General features: G+C 39.6%; 1 protein-coding gene across 2 annotated transcripts; it reads right to left on the bottom strand.

Annotated features, from left to right (window-relative positions):
* Positions 1–3,867: 3,867 nt before the first annotated feature.
* Positions 3,868–19,282, bottom strand: fam204a (family with sequence similarity 204 member A). 2 transcript variants are annotated; one of them, XM_052079956.1, is made up of 7 exons: positions 18,965–19,282; positions 18,534–18,624; positions 17,380–17,410; positions 17,132–17,237; positions 15,730–15,819; positions 4,165–4,274; positions 3,868–3,981 (listed from the first exon to the last, which is right to left on the bottom strand). In XM_052079956.1, the coding sequence occupies exons 1-7, from the start codon at positions 19,139–19,141 to the stop codon at positions 3,930–3,932; spliced, it is 657 nt and encodes a 218-aa protein (XP_051935916.1). In that variant the 5' UTR covers positions 19,142–19,282; the 3' UTR covers positions 3,868–3,929. The 2 variants fall into 2 exon arrangements, with proteins under 2 accessions (XP_051935916.1, XP_051935917.1); XM_052079957.1 differs by having other exon boundaries at positions 17,132–17,234.
* Positions 19,283–23,027: the final 3,745 nt, after the last annotated feature.

Genomic DNA, 23,027 nt, shown 5'->3' with positions numbered 1-23,027 from the left:
CAAATCATACTTTGTTCTGTACTTCCTTATTTCAATTTTGAGCATTAATTTTACTTTACCACGCCTCAGTCAAACTGCAGAATGAATTAATGTTTTTTATATGGAGTCAAGCCATGATAGAAAATATCTATGGGGCTCTCCAGATGTTGCATCAAAACTAGTCAGTAATTTTTCTTTTTTACCACTGAGGTACAGTAGAAGTGTTTACCATAGCACCAAGCATATTGTTCATACAAAAGACTGTCAAACTCATTTGCTCACGGCACAGAGCTCCCTTTTGGCTTTCACATGAAGCAACCCCTTTCTCTAATTATCAATTGTGACAGCCGTAATTACTGGAAGACTGCTGCACTGCATGAATGACATGGCTTTTGTGTTATAATTCTGTGCATCTTGACAAACATGACCCATTAAACAACCCCGTGGCCTTTTTCCCGAGCAGTGATTACGCTAATTAAACCTGCAAAACATTTGAGAGCTGCAGACGTGCCAGAATTAAACAGGTCATTAAATCAACCGAGTATGTCAACATCCACACAGCTTGTCACTCCTCCGATACGCTATCCTTTTTCAACAGAAAAAGGATAGTAATGTGTTGTATGACATGCAAATTTTACCTGAAGAACTAACCATATTGACACAGTTACAGATATTCTGGAATATCATTGCTGCAACTGTACCTGGTTCTGCCACTCCATGCATGTCTTGGCTGCCAGCATCTTATGCCCTTGCTGTGATATGCCGCACCGTCTCTGGGGCTTCTTTTTTCAGCCTCCAATGAGGGTCCTGTCTGATATGGTAAACTCGGGGCTCTAATAATCTTGTTTTTATGGTCTTGTGCTTCTATGATTATTGCCTCTATGCTGTCTTTTAATCCAGCCTTTTCCAGCCATTGGTATGTTTTCTCAATGTCAGCCACTTCTTCAATTTGTCAGTACTAATGGATGGGGAACCGCTGCTTGAGTCCACCATCGAGTTATGTGTGACCTGGTGTGTTGCCCAGGTGACTCCTATCAGTCTAATCAGCATCATTTATCAGCTGCTTGACAAACAATATGCCTATATACCATACCATACCATTTTCTATCACTTCCGGAATCGGTTCGCGGACGCAGTAGCTATAGCAGGGAAGCTCACTATTCCCTCTCCCCAGCCACATCTTCCAACTCTTCCGGAGGGATTCCAAGGCATCCCAGTGGGACATGCCCGAAACATTTCACCAAGGAAAACAACAAGGAGGCATCCTAACCAGATGCCCAAGCCACCTCATCTGGCTCCTCTCAATGTGGAGAATTAGCGGCTTGACTCTTGAGTCCCTATCTTTAAGGGACAGCCTAGATACCCTGTGGAGGAAACACTTTTTGGCCACTTGTGTCCGAAAGAAAGAGTGGCCGCAGCTACCGTGGGCTGATTTTGCTTCCGCTATCTCTATGGGATGGGGTGATCGCAGCAGCCCCTCAAAATGAGCAATTTGCTCCTCAAGTGAAGTCGTTGATTAGCAAAATTGTTAACTCACAGAAGAAAAAGTTATTTTGAGCCTTTTGAAGTCAAAAGTCTCCAAACCTCTCTACTCTTGCTGTACATATTTCATTTCTTGAAAGTTTTCACAAGATACGAACATTTTCCGCTTCTACGTTTGCGTTCCACTTTGTGTGAGGTGTTTGGAGAACCAACAATATCTTTGCGATCTTCCCTATGCGCTAATCCTATTCTACCTGCTGATAGCAGCAAGCGATAGTGCCGATGTCTTATTATCACCAACATATGTTCCCCTTTCATACCAAAGAAGCCTCCCAACCATTTAATGGGATTGTTGTTGTTTTCTTTTCCTCCTCTCCCTTTACACCCGCTCCGCACAACAAACACTTTTCCTTGAAGACGTTCGACATGTGCCCAGGGAATTTGTCTCAGTGTTCCCCAACAAATCAGCCTAGGTCAGGGGCTAAGATTGGCCTCCAGTTACAGACTATTGAAAACAGCTCCTCCACATGACAAGGGGGGAAAGTGGATTTTCCAGCTTAATAGCAGAATCATCTCTGCTCAAGGCATTATCTTGTGTTCAAAGAGATTAATAACAGGCGATGCTATGGATAGCGCGGCGCGCCATTCTTAAATCAGCCCTCTTCATATTCACTGACAACATACTGCTTTGAATACTATCTGGCTAGCTTTGATGGAAAAAATAACTTGTCATTTATGAACAAATAAGAACAATTTGGTCTTTTGTTGGTTGATTCTTCTTTCGGTGAAATGAGACGGTGAAGTGCTAAAATACGATTTGGATCTCGAGAAACTATATGTTAGTAAATTTATCTTGGAGGTTTACAGTGAAGTCCTGCTATATTGCAGTTAATCGTTTGCAACCCACTCTGTCACCGATTTGTAAGTACAGCAATCTGTTTTTGCATGTTCTGTTTTTATGTGTTTATGTTCAGCTTACATCTTGTTTGTGGCCACCCTTCCCTCGGAATGAGACAATCTCCGGACGAAGACATGGCTGGACTTTGTTGTAAGCAAACTGTAAGTGATGGCGCAAACCGCGAATGTGATTACCCTGCAAAATGTGTTTGATACTCCTGCTTAAACTGATGCAACTTTTACTACAGTTGATTAGTATTTGCCATGATCGTTTCACAAAATCCAACTGGGAAACTCCTTGAGAAGTCTGAGGGGGAAAAAAAATCCTCTACCGAGAGAGCTTTTTGTGATCTCTGCAGCAAATTACTCGGTTGTGACATCCAAAGTCATCCAGAACTTTTGAAGGCTGTAAAATTCAGCTTCTTTACTTCTCAATCAAGATGTTTTTCATTGCAGTCATCAAAGTGAAGAAATCCCATGTTGTATTTTATGAGTTTGGACTCACGTCTCATTACCGAGATAATTAATAGTTTAATTAGCACACATTCTAGGCAATTTACAGCATCGTGCCCACATACAAAATTCACAGGGTTCATTTGAATGTGACAATCGATTCTGCATAATTCTGTTCATGAGACCTGACGTACCACAATGGCCACCAAACGACTGATGTTTTGTTCATAACCTCGCATACTGATTCGGCCAGCATAATGGCCAAAATACGTTGGAGACCAATAACGTCAGTGAATGAATTTTATTTCTTGTTCCCTTAAAGCAAGCAATTATTTCCCACATTTGGAAAAATAACTACATGAGCATTCTGAATACAAGCGATCATCCTTCCGAAGCTGTTTAGAATTAACGGTTGCAAGAATGGGGAATGATCATTTAGAAGCGGCTTTATAGGCAAAAGCAGAAACAAAGATCAAAGTCACAATTTTTGACTGGTTAACACCCTGAAGAGCGCTCATCGCACAAAGAGCGCCGAGTGGATGCTTCAAGACACGCGTGCCTGTTGTTCAGATACAGAAACAATGGTATGTCTCGCAGCATGGGAGACGGCCAACAGCAAAGCAAAGCCTCCGTTTCATGTCTCTTGTGAACCCCCCACCCCCCCACTCAGCCGTTCTCTCAACTTCCAGTTTATGTTAGCTAACAACTATTTACAGCAAGCAAATTTCATTTTCTTCACACAAATCCTATCGCACATTATCCTGTACATTGCATTAGGGGCCTAATCTTTCCTTTCTCTTCCCCGGGAGAAGAAAGGAGCGCCTTCATGATTAACCCACTTTACAGCAATAAATAAACGCATCATCCAGTAATGTACAGCAGATTTAATTTGAAGGCCAGAACCGCTCAAATCACCAAAGTGTAATGGAAAACTAACACAATGCAGACTCCAATGGACGCCTAGGGAATTAATTTGAATGGGATTTTTTTCCTCTCGCTTTTAGATGGATTTTCTATTCCACCCTCAACCAACACACAGTCTTAAACTAAATCATATAAGTTTCCATAAGAAACTGTTTTATTCAATTAACATAAAAAAATATTTTGACTTCTCTTGGTCACATGTAACCCATGTTGCTTTTGGTTTCCCAGCGTTTTTTTGCCTCGAACCTGAAAAACAAACAAACAATACTGCATTACTGTAAACCCGACACATGCATTCAAACTGTCAGCTTTCATCTCATAATGACGAATGATTCAAAGTATCCGGACTTCAGCAACTCCATTTTAACTGTACTTGACACCATGAAAGATGGGATGGCAGACACAAACATGAGGACAGAGACGTCGTACCCCCAAGCTATTTGCCTCTTCTTTTTCTTCGCTGCCCTCAAAGCGTCCTCTTCCTGTTTGCGCTGCACAAAGTCACGGCAATCAGTGGCTTTGGCGATTTTCACAGCAAGCTATTTAGAGAGAGAGGAGAAGTCCAATAGAAAATTGAAATCAGTCTGAGGCATAAAATAAAAACTGTCTGACTGATGCGTCAGGGTGCTTTTTTGTCACGGTCTCTGCTGCCTCCTCCACACCATAGCGGGGCTCAGCATCCAACACAGCATTTGAGGGCTAAGCAATGAATCACATTTAAATCAATACTGCAATGAAATAGGATGTGTGCATGTGTGTGTGTGTATGGAACATAGTGTAGACCACAAGTGTCAAAGTCAAGGCCCGGGGGCCAGATCTGCCCCGCCACATCATTTTATGTGGCCCGCGAAAACAATTCAAACATGGCAGATTCCATGAAGCTTGCTAAAATATGTACCAAAATTTTAAATTCTCATTTGTAAAAAATGAGAGAGACGGTGTAAGCATGTTTTTTTTGTTGCCAAACACTCGATTACAATCACTTAAACAATAGTTCCATAAACTATTACTTTTGACTATGATTTCAATCATAATGGCCCTCCAAGGAAAATGCTACCTAAAATGTGGCCCGCGACGAAAATGACTTAGGACACCCATGGTGTAGACAGTCCAAAATTGATGAGTAAGATGAAAAAATAAACTATTCAGGGAGGCTGTAAGGTGGCCATATCTCACCAAAAATAAATAAATAAATAAACAAAAAGACGACAAATTCCCAAGGTGCTAAAATGCGTTATGGTCCCATTAAACCAAGGTTGAACTTTTTGTTTAAACTCTGCTCACCCCACAAAAACACCATACTTAAAGTGAAGCATAGTGATGGCAGCATCACGCTTTAGTGGGGAAGTCAAACATTTTCTTTATGCGGCCCCGTTCGCCTAAACCACGTGTCAAACTCAAGGCCCGGGGTCCGGATCCGGCCCGCCAGGTCAATTCATGTGGCCCGCGAAAGCAAATCATGTGTGTCAACTTGCTAAGATCTGGACCAAAATGTCATGTGTAATAAATAACCTTGAGATTTTGCAATAATCTTGTTACCCTGTTGACCCTCACTTGAACAATAATTGAACAAACTATTTTAATCGACTTGACTGATTTCAAAAGTAGTACTCTAGGTCCCCCGCCTACTGCCCGAAGACTGCTGGGATAGGCTCCAGCACCCCCCCCGCGACCCTTGTGAGGATCAAGCGGCTCGGAAGATGAATGAATGAATGAAAAAAGTAATCATTTGGTTTCACATGACCAAACCCAGGAAACAGGTAAGCCGTGATTGGTCATTACCAGTTCACTGATTGTTCATTTAAAAAAAAAAACACTTTTTTTAAATTGCACAAAAAAAAAACACTTTTTTTTTTTTTTTGCAATTCGCTCATTGGTGATCGACTCAAAAATCCTGGTCACATGAAGCCTATTGTCAACACTTTGATTAACAAAGAGGGCACAGGACATTATCGCAACCAACAGGTCACAGGTGCTCAGAAGAAGATTCTTTAACAAGTCAGTAAAACATACCGATAGCTTACATTATCTATTTGTTGTGAAAAAGAGTTCACAATAAACAAAGGGGGGGGGGGGGGGGGGGCAAATGCACTTCTCAATCATCCCAAGTAGCGACTTTTCTGTTTGAAATAGCGGAGGCAGCCCCTGAAAACAGTAGTGACGAGAAGGACCGTGACAGCAAGAGGCAAACATTCAAATCCCAGGGAAGACACGAGTGTATTGTGAAGCAGAATAATCCCAATAACCCAAGTCACACAGAAGCACGGGAAACAAAGAGAAAATCCTGCCTCTCCTGTCACTCCTGAGATAGGTTTATTATTCGAGCGCGAGCAAACTTTGATAAACAACTTGGAACAATTTTACCCAGCGTTGGGGGTAATTCTCTGTAATATTCACAGCGCAATCAAAGGGGAAGAAAGTCTTGAGGTAATGAAGAAATCTGCCGCCACTGCACCACTTCGGGGGTTGGGGGGAAGAAAAAAAAAGACCTGGTCGGGAAAGAAATGTTTCAATTATAATTAAGTGGGATAAACTTTATTAGAAAGACTGAAACTAAAATATCTCCTAATGCATGCTGGGATTAAGCAGGTCAGAGCGAGCAGGCAGAAAAAATTAAACTCTAAAGGCTTTTTATCACTATATTTCAGGAACCAAGGGTGTAAAATGTTCTAATTTGGGATACATTAAAAGCCATAAAGGTCTTTCAAAAAGATTAATGGTACTTTGCTCGGATTTAAGATAAGGGCTCCGGCTGGCTGCGAGTGCCGGGCTGTGGCTGGGCCCTCAAGGCATTCATCTTTACAGCCACTACAAGATTTGTGAAAGTGTCTGTATAACCTGAAGCGTACATACGATGACAGACCTCGGGCGTTTTCTAGCTTTTAAAATTCTCCAAATCATGTTTTCGACTCTTAAAGAGCCTTACAACGGCCAACTACGGCTGCATTTGCGGTAGATTTGCAAGCAGATGATAGCACACTGGGGCTTTTCCCTGCTCTTTGTTGGGTTGGTGTCGATGCTTCTGAGCGGCTGCGATGGGGCGTTGAGATCACACACACACACATACAGGATTATTAAATTATGATATTGACAAACCCAACATCAACTCTGTGACTATGAGGCCTCATTGTTGGGGAACAATCAAATGAATCAGCATGACTCTAAATGGGTTCATGTCGAGGCAGCTTTTTTTCCCCCGATTTAGAGATTACGCGTCATCGTTTCCTGTTACACCCAAATTAAAACACGCTTCCATGCAATCGTTCCCATTTTTGTTCATTTAAACATATATTTCATACAAAATATGTAAAATTAAAAAAAAGGTTCACAATTACGCCTCTTTAATTGTTTTAGTCTCTTGATTGTCTTAGCCGACGCTCAACATTAAATAATGTCAAACAGGTTACCTAGGAGACAGAACAGATCAAAGAAAAAAAAACCTCAAATGTCTGATTAATCAAGCCTGCAAACAGCTTATTTCCTTCAGCCTGCATGCAAGTATGAAAATGAGATTCCGAGAGCAGTACATTGTGCAGATTTGTTCATTCTTATCTGAACAAAGCCAGCGGCAGCTTATTTCATGGATCACTGGCACTGTCAGCACTGTGGCGCTGAGCAGGTGACGGCTCCTCTTTCTGTGGCGAGAACAAAATTAGCAAAAAGTCGGTACAAATTAGCCTCTCATGTTTTCTGTAATATGACATTATTTTTCATTTACTTTATTTGATCCACTTTTCAGGATTTTTTTTTCTTTCCTCCCCCACCCCATGTATCTTAGTGCCAAATCCTCTCACATCAGAAGCGAGTGCAAATAAGAATGGAAGTACAAAGCTGGGACAAAGGCACGAGACAAGAAACCTCCTGCAGTCTATGTTTTTGTGGCCCTGAGAGGCGGTTCTTCCCACTGCCGTGCATATTTTATGATGAACTGCCTGTCATCCTCATGTTCCCGTTCTGTAGTTTCTCTCTCTTGTGTGTCCTGTGCACAGCCCTGTTCAGAAAAAGGTTTATTCTGAGATTTAATACCCTGACCTTTGGTAGATTTGGATGCAAATAAAGCAGAAAAAAGAAAAAAAAACATCATTGTGCTCAATGCTGCCACTGCAGCTTAAGGCCACAATGAAGGTTAAGTCAATAGTACAGATTCATTCAAGTTTGAATCGTCATGGAGATTCAAATGGAGGCCCAAACATGGGACCCCACTGCGATTCAATAAATAAATAAATAAATACATACATAAAGAAATAACGTAGATAAGTAACATAGCTGCCCGCTGCACTGCATATTACGGAACTGAAATCATTGTTATAGCGCTCAAAACAGTCCCAATCAAAGAGCTGCAAAAATACAATACCTCAATTAAACACGAAAACCGCATCTCCATGTGGATAAAGTGTTAAAGCTTCTTTGAACAATATCAAATAAATGATGGCTTTAAGGACGAAATTGCCTTAAAGCCATTCATAAATTTCCTATCCAGAAAGACTCTTCCAATTAAATCGTGTGAGAGGTGGATTAACAGGGGCTATGTGGCTTTGCCTCACTAAATCACCACTCCGAGCTGCTCTGCTGCATTTGACGTGTAAACGATTAATGACCAACCTAATTCCCTTATCACACTACCTAAATGCCTAAATAATGTGCCCTTAGTCAACCTTGGCAAGAAGGCCGATATAAAAAAGGAATGAATATCAGATTAGGCAGTGTGCGTGCGGTATTTATTCTGTCATAATTTCTTCAAACCGAGACAAAAGGGGAAGAAAGCATGCCTTGTTGCGGCAACATTGGGAAGGTCAAAGGATCACGAGATCAACGGACACCACCCACGTCGCCTTCGAAAAGACAGAGACCCCGCGTCATCCGAATGTGAGCCAACGGACTGAATTCAACGGCCGTAAACACGCAACCAGTTTCAAATCCTACAATAGACAACACAAGCGAGAGTAAATTATCGGAGTCATCAAATGAGCATTTCGACCAAGGGGTCACCAACATTGCGCAGATCTACACGGTTAAATATTTCTTCTTTAAAAAAAGTGCAGTCGAACAGATCAAAGCGAGTTCTACCAACTTTGCCAATGTCTTTTGTAGGATCTGCACTAATGGCTCACTGCAGCAAAAAAACAACAAAAAAGAAACTCCAGGGAGGACACAGCCGAACAACAATGTCTCCATTTTCTCATCAAGTAATCTGATTGGAGATACACATGACATGTCGTCATTAGGGAACCCCCCACTTCCCTCACACACACACACACAAAAAGTTCACTTGCTTGTGCACAAGCCATTATCTTGCCTCTTCTGAGTGGGGTGGGCTTATTAGCAAGCTTTGAACTCACACTTAGAATAATAAGCCATCAACAGTTTTATAAGCTAATTAGAGAAAACAGTATAATTAACGAGTGACTAGCAGTAAACGGCAATCATTACAACAAAAAAAAAAATTTAAAATAGAAACCACGGGTGCTAAGCTTTCACTACCACCAATTAAGGCATAATTACAAACAAATTATATATGTGTTTTGCTGTGGGCTCCAATTTAAAAATTGCTTTAATTAAAAGAGAAAACATGCTAATTAATTAAACAGCACACAAATCTACATTGAAAAGTATGCTTTGTGTCTCAAGTAATTAATGAAATACAATAATCCAAATGAGATTCCCAGGCATTTGATAAAAGCTTTGTACCCATTTTGGAAATCCATTTCAAAATTAATGGGTGAAAATTTAATGTGAGTCATCCGGAGATACAATAAAAGTTCATTCGCTGATAAATTGCTTATGATGAAGGGAAACAGAACAAAGAAGAGAGTTTGACGAAACTCGGCGCAGGGTGGCCCGAGGGGGGGTTGAGCAGGGACGGTCAGCCTAATTCTCTGATGGTGGTGAGGAGAAAGTCGAAATCTGATAACGCCAACCTTCCATTAATGTTCTGCTCATTCTTTTTCCAATTACAACACAGGGAGGGCAGAGTGAAGGTGTGGAGGAGGAAAGGAAAAAAAACAGATATTAATATCACAAAACACGCTTATTTCGGCTCTTTGTTTTAGCAAAACTGCCACGTTTGTTGCCCTGACAAAATGCCACAGAACCTTTGTTTCACAGCTAGTCAGGCTGGCCTTTCAAAGGGTAGATTTCAAGGAGAGCGTGCATTTTCTTTGAGAAACTGCCACTGAAATTTGAGCCATAATCAGAAATTATTTAACCATAGCTGCCAAACCATAGAACGTGACTTCCACAATTCCAGGAGTAAATGCTAATTTGCGGGGGCAGCACCGATATAAAATTGGACGTGTGAATGCTACAGGGGTAGGCTTGCTACTTGTGAGAAGAGTTGATTACATACGGGTATAGAATGCGTTGCTTTCGTGTTCTGTTGTACTTCTGTCATCTTTCCTTACTCTCTCTCATCCTTTTACAGTGTCTGACAGACCACAGCGTTGTCTGGAGAAGTGTGAACCACGGTTTTTCGATATATCACAAACAAGGCGGGGAAAAGGAAGTACACTTTACACATCCGCATGTTTTATTTTCCTATTATTACTATTATTATCGTATTGCACGGCCGTAGAAACTGCCGTGTGAACGCAAGTGGGGCTGCACCGGAGTTAAGACACTTCTCTTTGGTAAGAAGTCTTATACGCGTGAACGCTCCACAAAATGTACGCCGGTGTAAGTTATATCACAACAAAATACAGCGATGCAGCACTGATGCAAATGTGTGCCGTGTGAACACCCCTACACATTTCAAATGCAAAACACCATAATTATGTTATCATATTGTTAATTAATTACGGTAGAAGTATTTGGCAGTGTCATGAATTTATTCCAAGAACCTTGTAATAAAATCAGGTCTGGAGACCCACTTTGTTTGTAAAAAAAAAAAAAAAAATTTAAAAAAAATGACGTCATCAGGATGCGCACGCTTTTTGCATGCAGAAAGAACGGTGGGGTCCGTTATGTTCGCAAGATTTGCGACTGACTTGCCCGCCTTGCCTCGAACCTGACATTTGAGGAGACAACCATCTGTACTCAAGCATATCAGTAAGCACAGAAAAAGAATGTAAATGTAGGATGGAGCAGGGGTGCAGGGTTCGATTTGGGCTCTGGCCTTCCTGTGTGGTGTTTGCATGTTCTCCCCGTGCCTGCGTGAGTTTTCTCCGGGTACTCCCACATTCCAAAAGCATGCATGGCAGGTGAATGGCACACTCTAAATTGTCCCTAGGTGCGACTATGAGCGCGGACGGTTGTTCGTCTATGTATGCTCGGTGATTGTATGGCAACCAGTTTAGGGTGTATCCCACCTACTACCCGAAGACGGCTCGGATAGGCTCCAGCACCCTTGCGACCCTTGTGAGGATAAGCGGATCGGAAAATGGATGGATGGATGTTGGGCGGGGACAGAAGCGCATGGTAATCTACATTTGAGGACAAAACCTGAGGGACAGGCTTACTGCAATACCGTGAGCTTTCCCACAATATCGCAAAAAATATTGTACCGTGACAGCAATACCACGATAAAACAAAACAGTGAGCTTTCGTTGTCATCGCATCCCTACAGTCCTGTACATCCCTAATAATGAGTTACTTTTACAAAGAAAAGCAGGGCTTGCCCAATGAAAATGTAATTTGGCCGGCAATATAATCTGCTAGAAAGTGTCTCTTATTCTTAGGCCACGTAGTATATTTTTTCATTTTCATATTCCTTGGCTCCTGCAGTCATGAAATGGACCCGACACTACCCATTGTGGCAAACTGAATCGAGTTTGTTTTGAAGTGGTAATGCCTCTCTTAATAGTTGAGATGAATGCTATGGGGAAACTCGACACACTAACATAGTGTGACAGTCTTTTGTCATAAAATAAGACCACTTTCTCCACATAAAGGACATCCTCAATTTCAAAAGACCTCACCTGCAGTGTTATTTAAAAAGGGGGAAAGGTGAGTAATTATTAAGGATGAATAAAACAATTATCAAAGTGTTAATTAGTGAAAGAATGTTGCTGAGTTCAAAGGCAAGGTTTTTTTGTTTGACTTGATACTTGTGATGTGGGGACCAAGACCAACTTCTCCCTGAAAATAGTAAATATTCTTGCAAAGTGTAACATATATTTTCTTCATTTTAAGACACATTTGAAGTGGTCATTATCCAAAACCACTCAGAGACTTCGTAAATGTTTTGTACTCCAGGGTTCAATCTTTGGGCTCTTGCTTTTCCTAATTCATCCAAAAGACGATATTGAGTCGTTTCTATAACCAGAGAGTTATGATTTTTTTTAGCGATTTAATAATGCTTAATTGAACTCATTATCATGATCCATTTTTACACCCATTTTTTTCTGAATTTTAGGTGCTTTGTTGGCAAAAATACCGTTTAGTATACTGTACATGATCCCTAAGATAAACAGTGCATTACGTGTTGTAACAAATGTCTGACATATAGTACATAGCGCTCCGGCTGCAGGGCTAACTTCACTTTTGACTTCGAGGCCATGTAGCAATGCAGGTCTAATTTGTTATCAACTTCCTGCACTGCCTCATTTAGCTGAAATAGCTGCAAAATCAATCTGTCAATTATGGTTTCTGGACGCTATCACATCTCCTGACAGAGCTTGCTTGGGGCTACCCAATGTGTCAGTCACTCAATGTTATGCTAATTACAAAATGAATTAGCCCACATAAAACTTATAAATGCAAAAGCATGTGGATTTATCAAAAGACAGCAAACCTAAATGCTTAATTGGAGGACTTGGACCTTCGAATATGTGGTAATGAGCTTTATGGACTGGTTCAGAGACAATCATTTTATTTTCCCATTTGTGTGTGCAATGGCTTCCAAGAAGAGGTACAATCGCCATGATGAGAAGAACCTACAGACATCTTTATGAGAGAAGAACCCTGACCCTGCACAATTTAAAGGAATACATGAGGTAGCTTTGTCTAAGCCATGTAGAAACTTGTGATCATTTGCTAACTAAGATATTATTTCTTTACTTTGTCTTTGAAAGCTGGTGTCAGACGGACATACCTCCAAAAGCATCACTTTAGTAATTTAAATTAAAAAATAACAACCTCATATGTGGACTGACCAGTACTATAGATTTGTAGGGGAAAATGGAAAATTTACCAACGCCAGCAACATGCAACTACTTTTACTTAGAGGGGGAGTCAAGTCAAAAATGTTCTTTACAATATGTTCTTTGTACCTCCACTAGTCTAAATGTTTTTCTGTTCTTTGCACCTCCAATAGCCTAAATGGTTTTCTGATTAATAATGCATTGGTGGAAAATTCATGAAGCAGAAAACACACCACTTTCTATTTTTCAGGGGGCTGCCATTCTGCCTTGTATTATCACTTGCTGTCAACTGAAAAGGACATCACAGAGCCAAGCAAGGTCTCCGTGCTGAACCTAACATAACCCCAAACCCAGAAAACAGGTGAGCCATGACTGTCATGAACTGAGCCCTTAGCCACATTTTCAGTTGACAGCAAGTGGCAGTACAAGGCAAAATGGCCGCCCCGGAGATAGCTAAAACGAATATTTGTCCCATTACTGTGTTTAGACTAGTGGGGGGTGCATAGAGCATATTTTTGTAAAGCAAATTTATGACTTGACTTATCTTTTAGAAACAGCATTTGTCATCGTGCACGAATCAACACGTTTTTAATATTACTTAAAAAGAACTACAATAACAATAAAATAACCCAACCTGTAATATTCCCAAGTGATATATTTCAGCCTTTGTAATGAGTTTCTAAAATACTTTTGCCACATTGTTGTTCAAACAAAACAACAACAAAAAAGAAAGTAAAAAGTAAACTCAAACCGTTAAACATGTGATGTGAGCTCAAGACAGTAGAAATTGTTAATGCTGACTTCCTGTCTCCTTCCATTTCTCTCTGAATAAATCATGTCATCAAGATGTCAAAGCATTTTCTTTACAAAACAATGCCTACAGGGAGAAACAGACCTCTTTAGTTCTTCACAGCTGTCAGAATGCTTTTGCATTTTTTTGCAAGGATAACCTGTTCATACTGTTTCTGGGACAAAAAAAAAAGCCTGCCACAATCTTGTCTTGGTGTTATGAGCATCCACAAATTAAAGATCTAAGCCATTGCATAGCAAATGAGCCACTCAATTAGGACCTTGAAATTGATTCTGGCCATATCGGGGACAATTGATCCTCAATATATTTGTCACCAAGCCTCTGTCAAAAGTGAATCGGACTGCTCTAAGCAAAAACTATATCCGCACAACATGCATTCAAGATACTCGATAATCAATCCTTGAAAATTCCAGCTTATTTGAAATCATGTGTCTCTGTTCATCCTGTTTGTAGAGGTCTGTATTTTCCACATTTCGGTTCGAAAGTGACTGCTGTAGGACTTTACCTCATTTACAGTAAGTTCTCTGATGGAAATGAAATTAGCACAGCTAAACAAGGAGAGGAGGATGGGTGCCAGACTGCTGTCAGGTTCCATCATCATTCTGGCAAAACGGAAAGCAGGTGCCAGGAAGGCGAGAACCTCGGCTCAGGCTAACACCAGCCACCAACACTCTAAGAGGCTTTTTCAAAGTACAGCACCGGTGCCAGTCACAATTGCTTTTCTTAGAGTGCTCAAACTTGCCCAGTCCGCTCAAAGTTGAGGTTAAAATATAATGGACTATACAATATTGCCCCTAACCCTTGATATTTATCAAATTCACTTCATGAACTCGATGTCATATGAGAAGAGGACATTTTTCTTCAAAAACATTCTCTGAAAATGTCAAAAATCGTATGATATACACGTCAAATCAATAAAACATCTTTTGATAGAAAATTAAAATGAATGAACCTTGAACATGAAATACTTACTGTATATACATTTGATAAAAAAATAACAATAATTTAAAAGAACAATGTACCAAATCTGTTGATGTAAAATTAAGTAGAGCGTTTGTTTGATTTTGTTTTTAAAATAGAACTGCTGCTCATACAAACCTATTCATCAAATCGAATTGATATCAAACCTTGCCGTAATTATTGGATTGATTGATTTTATGAAAATGAAGAAGTAAATACATAAATAAATAAAAGAAAGCAACTGTCATAAGAATCAAACACTGAAAGGAATATCTTTACAGTCGCACTTACTGTTGGATATTTGTGGATATTTGTTGTATTTACATTTATATTAAGCACAATTATTTCGTTTGCAGATTTGGTACTGATGTATAGAAGAAAAAGAATGTGATCCCATATCAGTGCTGATGGTGACACATCATTTCACATCCACATCATGATGACGATGATGTCAAGGAGCATATTTATTTAAACATTTTTTTTTTTACAAATTACGAGCGAATGGCTAAAAGTAACATCATTACGGTAACCATGAAACTCCTAAATTCGGCGTGCCTTTGAGGGGAAAAAAAAAACAACATCGTTGTCACGGTTACCTTTTTGCAACTATTGCAAAATGCAAAGTGCAGTGAATGCTGTCAGCAAAATACATCAAGAAACAAAAGAACTCTGATTTAAGACTCACCAAAAATGGAAGAAAGGGAAAGACCAGTACCGCAGCTGCAGTGTTTCTTTTTAAATACAATCACATGTTTGGGGGCTACACTTTATGCTAAATTACTTTCCAAACCACTCGATTCTTGATGCCTACCAAGGCGGTAAGTTAGAAACTTCAGGCACTGCATTTAGGAACATGTACACTTCAAAGGTATGAAACTCATACCTGCGGAATTATTTAAGAGTTGGCTTGAAAGCAATGTACCCTTCATTAAAAAGCAGAGCCAAAAGTCCTTTAAAACTGCAGCACTTCAAAACTAAGGGGAGGGCTTTCCATTAACTCAATGGAAAAGGGCTGCAGGACTGAATGGTGGGTGTCTGGGTGTGTTTATGTTCCTCTATGTCTTTGCGGCAGAAATGGCCACGGATCCATTAGCCTGATTTGTCACAGCGCAAGCACCCCAAAGATCTCTTATCAGCACAATGTACCTCTCGAGTGGCGAGTCTGTCGCTCATCTCCTCCGCCTTTGCAGTGTCCCCTTCAGCTATGGCCTTCTCTATGCTCTTTTCGAGGCCGGACTGCATGAAGAGAGAAAAAAAAATCAGGCTTTTTTGGGAGAGAAATAAGGGTACAGTGGGGGAAAAAAAAATCAAAGAGTAACTTCAAAAGTCCCCAGGGCCGTATTTTTAATATGATTGCTATTACTACAAATATGTAGATTCCCCCCCAACAAATGAAAACCTTTTTGATTGGATATTAGTGGGAAAATCTTAAAAATGCTACAGGAGATTACCAAACATAAATGTCACTTTAATTACAAATTTCCATTACGGGACGAAGCAGAGCTTTGTGATTGCAAGGCAGTTCTGCTGTGATGAGCCTATCTGTAGAAGCAGACCGCCAGATTTCTTCTGCCTCAAAATATCATCACATTAAAAAAAAAAAAATACAAGTGTAGGAGGTTACTGCAACTGTGACTCCTTTGATCAACCTTTGTGGACCTCATCTCAAACTATATCACATGAGGAAAATAGTGTTGATTCCCTCAAAACATCCACACCTCATCATGACGTTTTGTAACTTGCTATATTTTTTTACTCTTGTCGACATCAGCGCAGGGCGTAAACCGCCTTTCGCCCACAATCAACTGGGATCGACCCTAGTTTGGAGAAAGCGATGTCGAGGATGGACGGAAATTGTAATGCAATCTCGAGAAAATGCATTTGAGGGATGTTGAATGCCTCATTATAAAAGTGTAAAAAAATATTTGGGATTCATGCAGCTTCTTAATCTTTTCATGGCTGCACCCATCAAAATGAAACTAAATCGGTACAGCGTCAATTAAATGAGATATTAATATTCCACAAATAATTACGACAATCATTTCAAACTGAAATGGGAGCAGTTTTTATGCTCTGGGTCAGTTATGATGCTCGTTAATCTTACACCCATTTTACTTCATGTGCAGTTTCCAATGCATCTGAATATAAAGATGCACAACTTGTGAGACATGCTGGAGGAAAATGTGCTATTTTCATCGCTTCCATAAGTACTTAGTCAAACCCTTGTTCCTCTTGCGAAGCAAAATTTGGGTTTTTATGAGGATTTGCACAGTGGAGGAGAACCCTACATCTGACTTTAATCTCAACCACACAAGAAAGGAATGTGCCTCTAATCTTATCACTAAATATGGCTGAACATAATCCTTAATATTCTACTCAATGTCAGGTTGAGTTTCTCGGAGGATTTTTCTAATCCAGATGTCATATCATATAAAACAATGAAAGAACATGGTGGCATGGAAACACAAAGGATGTGACAGCGTTACCAACAGCAGGGACAGACACGGCGCTAAAACTCGCTCGCAGATAAGGTGGAAGGTTTTATTACCTTTAGAGGGGGGTTGGAACATGCAGGAGGATGAAATCGATCATTTACACCAAAATATTGCTTAAGACCATCCCAGTGCTTCTCCAGCTCCTCCTGACGCTCTCTGCTGACAGGAAATGATAGTTTCACAGTCATGTGGACGACAGCATTTGATGGCCCTTCAACATTATATTCAGTTCTCATTTTTGTGTTGTGCATGATGGATATCATCATAATTATGGATGAAAGGATATCAGGACAATTTGTACCTTGTCGCTGTTGGCTCTTTGCCCTCTGTATCTGTCAGGTGACAAAACAGACATTGTTAGCCATATACAAACCAGCATGTCGCCCGATCAGGCTTTAGGCAATGCATTAAGAAAAAAAGAGCGTGCATCCAATATTTCTCAAATTAATAAGCAAATGTACATACATCAATGTGTAAGTGTTATATATGCTGTTATATATATTTAAATTATAAATCAGTGCCAAATGCTATTTGCAATACTCTCAAAATAAGCTACATATTCTCTCTCTTTTTTTTAACTACTAAATTTGATGATACACATATTGAACATTTCAATATGTGTTGGTCCATTTCAGAACGTTTTATCATGACAGCTTTTCAACCCGAAATGCTGAGCGGGTTCTTTAAATCTTTACCCTTGTGACCTTTAAATGTTCAGAAAATAAAAAAAAAAACATCTTTTTCACACGATATCAAATCAGCTGCAATTCATGTGATCAACCCCGATTTCCGATCACGTGATCGGATCGGGACCTCTGCATCTAGGTACACGTTATCACCAACATATAAACACATTGTTTCTAATTCCCAACACTAATTATTTTACTGTTATTTCAATTGGATGCATAAACAATATTGGAAGACCAACAATCAAGCACAAGGTGTCCGCAATGTTGTTTCTACTTAACAGGATGGAGATTTCTATACTTGTTTGAAGTAAATGAGGAGCTGTAAACCATATTTAGTTGCGTGTATAGGATTTCATTTCCTCAAATAGTGGCCTTCACTCTACTGGACGGTGAACTTGAACACTCGAAACATCATAGCACTTCTCTCGAAATAGACGCCAAACCTTTTTTGACAATAATAAAAAAATAAACTGTGTTCCTATTGGCTCTCTGACTACTTATTGCCATTTTCTGAATTTCCTCTTCACTGTTTTGTTTGATTAATAGTTCAGAAGAAAATATATGGTTTATATAGTATATACAGTATCGTATAATTTTATAGAACATTATTTTTCAGTGTTGAGTAAAAATCTCTAGATTAATTCATCACCTTTTTCTAAATGCATGCCTGGTCATCCCTGCAGTTCAATTAAATAAAAACAGTTATTTAAAAAAAACATAGCCACTATGAGGAAATGTAATATTTACAAAAGATAACTGTCAACACCTTTTTTGCATTGTCGCCTTTTCCTTCTTTTTTTCCTCGTGATTGTCGTCATCTTCGTCTCGTCTTTCTTCTGACGCAGCTCATTAAATTTCTTTGAACAGACAGCACAGTAAGTACCCAAAAGTTATGCAAACATATATCAAGTGGAATAACAACTGCTTCAGACGTACATCCCATTCAAATATACAGTACAGTATAGGCCTGACATACAGCGGAAACGCTGGATAAGAGCACTTAAGGGAGACCAAACAAAAGGTAACGGGACGGTCATGCATATGGCGGCCAATAGTCGGGTTAGAAAAAAATAGGGGATTTGTTTTCGACAGGAAATTGTTCTTAAAGATCTTCCAGAGTTGCATTATGACACAAATAAACAGCAAAGCACAGATGAACAGTAGCTCACGTGAGACATCATATTATATACAACATACTTGCCACATTTCCTGGGAAACACCAGGCAGGCAACCTGTTGGGAGGTCATTCGTAACATCTGTAACCGTAGGGATCTTCACGTTTACTTCCACTTCTTTCTCATGATGCTCCTCTTCCCTGTCATCCGGACTGAGGTCGTCTTCTGTTAAACCATTGGGTAGAAGACCGCTGTACATACTGATAGAAGACACGTTACGGGCAAAGTATGTTATTCTATTACTGTGACAAAACGGACCATATTTGCGATAAATTCAAATTTTCACCAGCAGCCGTGAATAGAAGCTCACATTTCCGGGTAAACATGGTGACGTCATGAGTAATGGTGCACCGATTGGTTGTGACTTAGTCAGATGACCTGAATACTCAATTACAATCGTCCGGCAATGTTGGTTCGCCAGAGACATAACTCTACGACCACTACTATTAGTAGTAGTTGTAGTAGTAATAATAATAATAATAATAATAATAATAATAATAATAATAACCAACTACAATAGGTACTGCATTTAAAAATAATTCATTGCAATCATCACACTGAATTACACCTTTTATTCTATTCAGAATTTCAGAATAATACGATACATTTATAACCTCATTTCCAGCAATGCACTACCTTTATACATCGTCTTGCGCAGTTTTATGCTGTCCTGTCCTTCAACCATTTGAAATAAGTAGTCTCATTGCGTTCACGCAGTTCTTTTGAAGTGATACCTAATTCCTGAACACAAATTGCTAATTGCATTATTTTATTTTTATTTTTATTTTTATTTTTTAAGAAACCCCGTTCCCATCAATCCTTCCATTATCCGAAATGATTATCCTCAAAAGGGTCATGGGCATACTGGAACCTCTGCATTGTTGTAAAAATGTGTTTTAAAATGATCATACTCGCCAGTTAACAAATGATTACTGTATACAGTACTTGATGTTCACGGTGTAAGATCCTAGTCTGGTAGAAGTTGCTAGCCAAGAAGCAAATGAAGATCCCGTGTTCAGTCAACCAAATAATTTGCTGTTCGTAGGTGGTTGAGCTCCGCTGAAACAGTTCCAACATACATACTGTGAAAATTGTACTGTACACTAAAGCACATTTTCTGACTTTTTGACTTCCTCTGTTCTTTCTTGCTCTGTGTTGCACGCTTAGGCTACTTCTTGTCCGCCTTTTGTGATATTTCATTTGCCACCACAGACATGAGAAACTAGTAACTTGAGGAGAGGATCTGCACCTGCACTGGGAAGGATGTTTATCTGTGTCACCTTCTTCAGCCTCTTTGCACAATCCCAAAACATGCACTCAACACTGTGCATTGTCCTTAGGTGGAATGTGAGTTTGAATGGTTGTTTGTTCGACAATTATGGTCTCGCTCAAAGTCAGCTATGATGGGCTTGTGCTCACCCGTGACCATAATGAGACTACGCAGTAGAGAAAAATGTATGGATGGAAGATACATAAACAATACAAACACTACCATTTATTTTGTTATACTATTTCGTTATAGAACATGATTTAATACAATTGAAAGGAATAGTAGCACTACTGCCACTATAATAATAATAATAATAATTAATAATAATAATAAATACCTAAATAAAATAAACAAAGTTTATATTTACTCTACCCATAATTTAATTATTATGGGTAGAGTACTTTATGAACAGTCATGTTCAAGCAAAAAAATTTGGCATCAACCCAAGCTAGTTTGCCACCCCCAAACTACTGTTTAAGGACACTTGCAGGTTCTAGTGATGTATTTCCAAATGAGGTGAGGTCCATAAATTATAAGCACGCCTTCAAATGTGAACCTATTTTTGTGCCATATTCCTGGTGAGATAAGCTTCCTACTATTGGCCCTCATTGCTTTGGGCATTACATTATTATTAGGATGATTAGCATGCAAATCTTGTATAACCCAGAGCGCTGGCACATGCACATCTACCCTCAAATTGCTCTTTCACATTTGTTCCCATTAAGTTTTCGTTTGGGAATGTCATATTGCAAACCTGCGGTACGATTTCGCTTTGTGTGAAGTGGACTGAGAGTGACACATACAGCAAACATGTGAGTCTGAAAAAAAGTTTCAGGAAAGCATATGTTCTCAAGTAAACTACTAATATTTTTATTGATTGGTTAATATAAGGGCGGCCCGGTGGTCCAGTGGTTAGCGCGTTGACCTCACAGTGCAGAGGCTCAATTCCAGCTCCGGCCTCCCTGTGTGGAGTTTGCATGTTCTCCCCGGGCCTGCGTGGGTTTTCTCTGGGTACTCCGGTTTCCTCCCGCATTCCAAAAACATGCATAGGCTAATGGAACACCCTAAATTTACCCTAGGTATTGATTTTAAGTGTGAATTGTTGTTTGTCTATGTGTGCCCTGCGATTGGCTGGCAAACAGTTCAGCGTGTCCCGAAGACAACTACGATAGGCTATAGCACCCCTTGCAACCCTTGTGAGGATAAGCGGATCGGAAAATGGATGGATGGATTGCTTAACCTATTATTTTTCCAGTCTTGTGGAGCCAAAATATTCAAATATGTAGATTATTGCTGTGCAATTGACCTTTAACAGTAGATGTTAATGCATATGCCATTTCTATCCAGAAAATGTATGTATTTGTTCTTTTTAAAAAGGGGATGATATTATTTTCACTGTCAGTTGTGAACTCCGATACCTGGGCTAGATTTTAGTCAAATAATGCTACCTGTAGGAATCTTGAAAGCCGTAGTACAACTTTGCCGAGGTGACATATTGTTTGTCTTTCAAACTACCAGTAGTTGCACTCCAATCAAATTGTGACTTACTGCAAGATGCAATTAATCCATTCAATGCCATTCATACAATTCTCAACCCTTATTGAATCAACTTAATCAGTATTATGGCCGTCTATTATTTCTGATCAAAAATTATTTTTCAGAAATGCGGCATCATTGTGAGTAAAAAGAAATGTAAAAAAAGGATGACAAAATCAGATGGACCTTGTTGTTTCCTTGACCTCCTGATACCGTATATGAGAGATGAGTTTTTCAAAGTGTACTGCACGTTAAACCGGACAGATAAGCCTGCTGCTGTATATAATGTCATCTTCAACATGGAAAAATCTCAAACTCATCCTCAAAATATTCAACCATGAACTAGTATCACTCACTCAGCATTATGGGGACTTAAATTACATGTGTGACGATTTGATGAGCACAGTCGCTTCTGAAAGTAAATTTGAGTGCTCACGTTTCACTCATGCGACACTATTTTTGCTGTTACCGGTGCAAATGATGTATTTATTGATCACCAGGCTTTGTGCTCTAATTCACACTTGAATAATGGCATGGAGACTTCCCAAGTGCGACCTCTGTGTCGTTCTCTTTCCCTGCCACGTGCTCCGGGTGGTTATTTCCATCATTTCTTGGTAATTTGGAGTTGGCTGTTTAAAACTTCGAGTTTCTTATTAAGTTTTGGCCATGGTGGATAAGAGTCAGGCCTGTAAGAGCACAGAGATAAACTAATCATCTTAAAACCCTAATTATTAGTATCTTGCTGTGACAGACTGTTTTTTGCAAGCCGACCAAATTGAGCCTCAAATGAGGGGAGGCAAATCTGCAAAAGTGGTAATAATTTTAAGTCATTTCGATCTGGCGTGGTGTGGCAGAATTCATTAGAGCAGATTAGCACTGTGTGTACGAAGTAAATTAGATATCTAATAGCAAACATGGAGGTCCTCGCCAATAGGAAGTAAGATGTTAAGAGCTGATAGTAGATGTTTTAACACTTGTGCTATTCAGAGTGATCGCTATTTAAGCGTCACTAAACTCTTGACCTTTCACCTCACTGTGTGTTATAGTCGTATAGAAGTGAGATTAGTGATCGGCAAATCCAAAACGTTTATTTATTTGTTAGAATATGAGGTTAATTGTGTGTGTGAGTAGAAGGTTGGGGGAAAAATACGATGACAAGAAATAATTCGCTGATATAATTACAGCAGAATTGGGTGCACACAATTGTCAGATACATGTGTTGCTTGACCCTGGTTAGCCAGTGAAATAAATCCTCCTTCTATAGCCTTTGTTAATTTGT

The sequence above is a fragment of the Hippocampus zosterae genome, chromosome 11, assembly GCF_025434085.1.
Source record: "Hippocampus zosterae strain Florida chromosome 11, ASM2543408v3, whole genome shotgun sequence".
Classification (NCBI taxonomy): Eukaryota; Metazoa; Chordata; class Actinopteri; order Syngnathiformes; family Syngnathidae; genus Hippocampus; species Hippocampus zosterae.
The sequence above is the reverse complement of the archived record's forward strand: the minus strand, read 5'-3'. Positions and strand labels throughout refer to the sequence as shown.

Excerpts from the sequence above, each read along its gene's own strand:
- fam204a (XM_052079956.1), bottom strand. The coding sequence starts at position 19,141 with ATGTACAGCGGTCTTCTACCCAATGGTTTAACAGAAGACGACCTCAGT. Across the intron at positions 17,411-18,533 it reads AAGGCGACAATGCAAAAAAG|ATACAGAGGGCAAAGAGCCA; the intron begins GTGTTGACAGTT and ends GTCACCTGACAG. Across the intron at positions 3,982-4,164 it reads AAGAGGCAAATAGCTTGGGG|GTTCGAGGCAAAAAAACGCT; the intron begins GTACGACGTCTC and ends TTTGTTTTTCAG.